We start from the raw sequence: 6782 nt of genomic DNA on the forward strand, positions 1-6782 counted from the left end.
AGCAAAGGGTCTGAATATTTAGGACCATGTGATATTTCAGTTTTTCTTTTTTAATAAATCTGCAAAAATGTCAACAATTCTGTGTTTTTCTGTCAATATGGGGTGCTGTGTGTACATTAATGAGGAAAAAAAATTAACTTAAATGATTTTAGCAAATGGCTGCAATATAACAAAGAGTGAAAAATTTAAGGGGGTCTGAATACTTTCCGTACCCACTGTATATATATATATATATATATAAAAATAGTGTATATAAATGTATATACATGTCAATATTTTCAAGATATATACTGTATGTGTGTGTATTTATATACACATAATAAATAAACACAGCACACACACATATATTATGTAAACAAAAACTTATTTCGGATGCGATTTGACATCGTTTGACAGCACTAATAAAAACAAATACAATTAAAAAACAAAAACATTAATAAATACTATAACTGAATGCAAACACTACTAAACTAAAACGGTCACATACTTCAGTTGGGATGTCAGCTATGTAGACTAATGTTAGAAACTGCGAGCTTAAAAACAGTCCTGTGCTGTGATTGGCCGGTCTTTCCTGTCAATCACACAGACTCACCTTCGATTGGTCTCTGCATTCTTTTCAGCAGCCATGACTTCATCTCGGCCTCACTGGCTCGTCTGCGACGCTCCGCTTCAGAAAAAGAGTTTGGTCCCTTATTATCCTCAAGATTTGGTCCGGGCGAGCTACTACATCTCCCAGAGTCCTCTAGGGTCGCCTTTGTTTTTTGGTCGCTTGCGGTCGCCTCGATTGCCGAGACTCCATTTACTAACGTTTCACCCCTTGTTTTGGTTTCTTCGTTCACTTCTGTGGTGGCTTCCTTCCCATCATGCACCAGTGCATCCAGCCTGTTTGGAAAAGACTGTAGCAGCTCTGCGTTGTCATCTGTGGAACGGTTGTGAAGGCCTTCATCCTCGTCTTCTTCAGCGCGATAAGATGTCACGGATTGGTCTGTTGGCGTCTTTCTTTGCTCCTGTAGTGGCGCCCCCTCTTGGCCAGAGCAGGTGGTGTTAGAGTCGCTCTGCAGCAGCTCCAGTTCGGTGAAACCTTCGTCCGACGGCGATTTGTCGGCGATCTGGCACTCTGATATCTCAGAGACGGCCGTTTCGATATCGTCTAACACGATTGGCCGGTTGGGCGCGCCGAGAGCCTCGTAACGACTAAAGGGGTTCAGATCTCGTTCGGAGGGAAGCTCCTCCCACTCGCCGGGCCTGTATAACGGACAGAGATCCTGGGGTTCATCACTACAACGGATAACAGCGGCCATCATCATCATCATGAGCGTGGAGATGGTGAAATTAAAGAGAAAAACAAACAAAACATCCAAAATGAACAAAACAGAAATATGACAAAACTTAAGGGATAAATGTGATTTTTGGAGTCAAAGCTGAACCAAAATGGAATGAATAAAAAACAAAATGTAAAAAAGTGAAAGATGGTGGACTATTTCAGGTGATTTGCATCAGTAATTTTGATTCATCCCTCAGTTTGTGAGAATAAACAAAAATGTATTTGAAAATTGCAGCATGGTGAATAAATGCTTAAAATATGCTACCATCACACTGTTTATAAAATATAAACTTACACATAACATTTAAATTTAGCCATTAAGCCATCAAGTAAATGTGTGTTTAAAGTAAAAATTAATAAATCATTAAATGAATTAATACATAAGGTAAAGTAGAAAAATTAAAAATTTTAAAAGTTAAAATAAAACATTTAAATAAATAAAAAATAAATAATGTCTTTTATAAAAATAAAAATAAAATATGGAAAATAAATGAATTAAAATAAATTAAATTACATTTACATAATTAAATAATATAAGATAACATAAAAATAAAATTAAATCAAGTTAAATCAAAATAAATAAATTAAATTACATTTAAATATTTAAATATGACGGCGATTTGTCGGCGATCTGGCACTCTGATATCTCAGAGACGGCCGTTTCGATATCGTCTAACACGATTGGCCGGTTGGGCGCGCCGAGAGCCTCGTAACGACTAAAGGGGTTCAGATCTCGTTCGGAGGGAAGCTCCTCCCACTCGCCGGGCCTGTATAACGGACAGAGATCCTGGGGTTCATCACTACAACGGATAACAGCGGCCATCATCATCATCATGAGCGTGGAGATGGTGAAATTAAAGAGAAAAACAAACAAAACATCCAAAATGAACAAAACAGAAATATGACAAAACTTAAGGGATAAATGTGATTTTTGGAGTCAAAGCTGAACCAAAATGGAATGAATAAAAAACAAAATGTAAAAAAGTGAAAGATGGTGGACTATTTCAGGTGATTTGCATCAGTAATTTTGATTCATCCCTCAGTTTGTGAGAATAAACAAAAATGTATTTGAAAATTGCAGCATGGTGAATAAATGCTTAAAATATGCTACCATCACACTGTTTATAAAATATAAACTTACACATAACATTTAAATTTAGCCATTAAGCCATCAAGTAAATGTGTGTTTAAAGTAAAAATAAATAAATAATTTAATTAATTAATACATAAGGTAAAGTAGAAAAATTTTAATTTTTAAAAGTTAAAATAAAACATTTAAATAAATAATGCCTTTTATAAAAATAAAATATGGAAAATAAATGAATTAAAATAAATTAAATTACATTTACATAATTAAATAATATAAGATAACATAAAAATAAAATTAAATCAAGTTAAATCAAAATAAATAAATTAAATTACATTTAAATATATTAATATGTGATATAAAATAAATAAATGATATAAAAATTAATTAATTAAGTTACATTTAAATAAATAAATAAATGCAATAAAATAAGTACAATTAAAAAAAAGTAATAAAATAAAAAAGTAAAATAAATGAGTTAAAAATCAATTAAAAAAGTAAATAAATACATTTAATTTTAACAAACAAAACAAAACAACTGGATTGTTATTGGTCATTCAGCATATTAAAATATTAAATACTAAATTAATTTTAACCGTGGACCCGTAAATATTTACTGAACCAAAACGGAGACGTCATTTTATGTCATAAAAAGCATTTTTGTGATAAACAAAAAACAAAGGATCTGGCTGCTCATAGATTACAAAATAAAAGTCCTACTGGTATATAATCAAATCTTAATGGTGCTAAAACAACATTTTGTTGCCATCCCGAAACAAAACCTAAAGCTTGTTTCTAGTGGTAAACAAGCACATAATCATCGTTTAGATCAAATATTTTTAAAAACCATAAACGACACAGAGAGGGTTTTCTAAGACGACAACAACAAAATGTAAGAGATTTTAAAGACGGAGGAGTCTGTTGCTTACGACGGCAGCGCGTCCTTGAGCTTCATACGGGACACGTCGTCATACAGGGCCACAGACAGCACCTCCTCCATGGGACAGATGAGACCGTACTCCTCACAGCCGTTCTCGATCACCAGCGGGTCGGATTTGTGTGGGTCAAACATGATGTTGTTGGGTGTTATAATCATCACTCCTCCCACAACTCCCTGCAGAGATCCCAGAAACCTCAGTTAAAGCTGAAGTGCGTCATGGAAGTCGCTATAATGAGTACAAATTTGGGCTGGGACAATAAATCGATGCATCGCGAATAGAGTAATTATTCTGCATCCATTCAGAGATCGCGATTCTCTCTTGAATCGCTTCTGAGCTTACGTTTTTAACTATTGCTGTCAAACGATTAATTGCATCCAAAATAAAAGTTTCTGCATGTACTGTGTATATTTATTATGCATATATAAATACACACACGTACAGCAAATATTTTGAATATATTTACATGCATATATTTATATACATATCATTTATATTATATATAAATATATTTAATATATAAATGTAACATTTATCTTAAATATATACATGGGTCAAAGACGAAAAAGGGTTTAAGCATAAAAACAAGTGAAATATTGCATTAATTTGTTGTTGTTTAATTTAATTGCAATTTAGCAAAAAATATGATGACCAAAGATGATGTATAAATCTCAATTTCACAAAATTGACCCTTATGACTGGTTTTGTGCTCCAGGGTCACATTTACAAATACTGCATTAAATTGTTGCTGTTTTTCCCAAAAATTATTTTCTGTTTAATTTAATTGCAATTTTGTTTTTCTGAGCAAACAATATGATGACCAAAGATGATGTATAAATCTCAATTTCACAAAATTGACCCTTATGACTGGTTTTGTGCTCCAGGGTCACATTTATGTTCGTCTTTCTTCAGAAAAAAATGAACAAAATCTGAAATTTGAGCCGGGGAAGTTTCTGAAATGTGCTTGATTGAACAGCATCATGCAACGCTCACCATGCCATCAGTGAAGTACTTGCAGCTCATCTTGAGGAATTTGACAGTGACTGGACTCTCGTCTTCAGAGAGCGGCGACGTCTCTCTGCGCACGGGCCGTCTGGACCTGCAGCTCGATTCACTGTCCTGTCAGACGGAGATATATCAGAGATCCATTAGTGCTGTCTGATTCAGAGTCGCTCATTCATTATTCATGATGCTTATCATCACTGCATCAGTCAACAATACAGCAGAACAAATACACAATTCAGCACAAACTCCACCAGTCATTTTTTATATCTTATAGTATATGATTTTTAGTGTCCAGTTATGAGCTCAGAGGCTTTTATGAAATTCCGGGTTCGGAGGAAACTGCAGGAGGTTTGTTATCAGATGAAAAGCTAATAATTCTAAAAGTGTGAAATGAAAACAAATGGTTTTAAAATAAAAACAATGAAAATAAAACTAATATTTTATTTGTGTCTGTCATGTGAACATTAACTGACATCAGAAAAACTGTTATTGAACAATTTATTGAGATATTAACTTAAAATCTCAGGCAGACTTCAAGAAAGTAATTTAGGTCTAAACCGGTTTAATCACTGAATGTCTGAGTATCACTGAGATACTATAATAGGTTTTTTTTATTTGTTTTTATTTTTCTATTTTAAGTTTTAGTAATTTTATGTTTGTCATTTTTATTTTAATTTAGTTTTATAATCGTTAATTGAAATAAAGCTGAACTAAAATAAAATATAAAATTTATTTAATAAAAAATAATGTCAACTTAAAAGAAAATTACACCCCCCCCCCCCCAAAAAAACCCTAAAATTAAAGTTGAAAAAGTACAATGACTAAAATTTAAAATAAATATATATATATATATATATATATATATATATGTTAACATTTCTTTTTAGTTTTAGTGAACTATAATAATCTATATAGGAGTCAATAATATAAAAAATGTAGGTTCCTGTGAGATTTTATTTAGGGTGTTACACCACAAACAGCCACCGGGTGCCATCCAAACTCTATAGAATGTTTGTTGATGCAAAATTTGTTGTCTAAATTTCTCAATCAATATTACTTCTATAACCACCAAATGTGGAATCTTGAGACTCAGACCGTTCCAAATACATGCATTTTGTCAAAATTATAAAAACTTTTGATTCTAAAAGACCGTAATACATTTTGTAATACGACACTTGACTCCACCCACTAAGGGGAGGAGGCCGCTAAAAGATTTGAAAGTACCATTTCCATGGTAAAGCAATGTCCGATTTAAAAAGGTTTTCACAGGATGAATTCTGAGGTTTTAAGCTTTCAGATGATATATGTGACCCTGGAGCACAAAACCAGTCATAAGGGTCAATTTCTCGAAATTGGGATGGTTCATATGGAAATATGGTTAGGATCGGACAATATTTGGCTGAGATACAACTATTTGAAAATCTGGAATCTGAGGGTGCAAAAAAATCTAAATATTGAGAAAATCACCTTTAAAGTTGTTCAAATGAAGTTCTTAGCAATGCATGTTACTAATCAAACATTAAGTTTTGATATATTTACGGTAGGACATTTACAAAATATCTTCATGGAACATGATCTTCCCCAGCGACTTAAGACTGCTTTTGCGCTCCAGCGTCACATATAATTTATGATAATTACTAAATTATGTGATGGAGAAAAAAGACAACAAAGAGTGCCATTGGGCCCACCTGTGGGCCGGTGGCCCTTCAGGGGTTAAGCGATCCTTACAGAGAAAAACAGGCCGTCTGAAGCGTCTTACCTTCAGCTCCAGCGCTGTGAGATGCTCAGAGGACCGCTCTGATTGCTCCACCTCAGGGACGAACAGTTTCTGAGCGGGAAACTAAACGTTAGGCTTTAGGTTTAACTGAGTCACCGATCAAAGCGCAGGAGAGGAGCCTCACCTGTCCAGGTACGACGCTGAGCGAGTAGAGACGGTTCAGTTGCACCAGTTTATTCGGAGTGATGTTGAACTTCAGAGCGATGCTGTTCAGAGTGTCCTTCGCTCCGACCTGACCAGTTAAAAACATGAAAGATTAAGCAGTTCATTGATGAGATGAGCAGCGTTTATACAGCGAGACGAACTCACGGTGAACTCCGCGGTTCCTGGAGGTTTACTTCTCTCTTTCTTGGTCTGACTGCGTGATTTACTGATTTCATCTGAAAAAAGAAAAATACCCCCCCCCCCCCCCAAAAAAACCCTAAAATTAAAGTTGAAAAAGTACAATGACTAAAATTTAAAATAAATACATAATTCAAAAAGCACATAACAAAATTAATAAAACTCAAATTAAAATTAAAACATTAAAATAAAAAAAAAACCTAAATAATACATTTAAGAACGTCAAGTTAAATTAAGTGAAAATGAGAAATGCTGCCTTTGCAACTAGCCAAAATAAAATAAGTTTAGAAAATATAAAATAATATAAAT

The 6782-nt window shown here is 33.8% G+C and overlaps 1 protein-coding gene across 1 annotated transcript in view; it reads right to left on the reverse strand.

The window, feature by feature from the left end:
- Positions 1-6782, reverse strand: part of LOC107572581 (nuclear receptor coactivator 7-like) — a 34582-nt gene that overhangs the window by 10325 nt on the left and 17475 nt on the right. Inside the window, exons 7-10 of the mRNA XM_016259004.1 lie at positions 4343-4468; positions 3341-3525; positions 1939-2091; positions 593-1332 (exon numbers count right to left, since the gene is read on the reverse strand). Of these exons, the coding sequence (XP_016114490.1) occupies positions 593-1332; positions 1939-2091; positions 3341-3525; positions 4343-4468 (1204 nt within the window). The remainder of the gene's footprint in view (positions 1-592; positions 1333-1938; positions 2092-3340; positions 3526-4342; positions 4469-6782) is intronic.

Source organism: Sinocyclocheilus grahami, unplaced genomic scaffold (genome assembly GCF_001515645.1).
Source record: "Sinocyclocheilus grahami isolate Dianchi unplaced genomic scaffold, SAMN03320097.WGS_v1.1 scaffold1777.1, whole genome shotgun sequence".
Taxonomy (NCBI): Eukaryota; Metazoa; Chordata; class Actinopteri; order Cypriniformes; family Cyprinidae; genus Sinocyclocheilus; species Sinocyclocheilus grahami.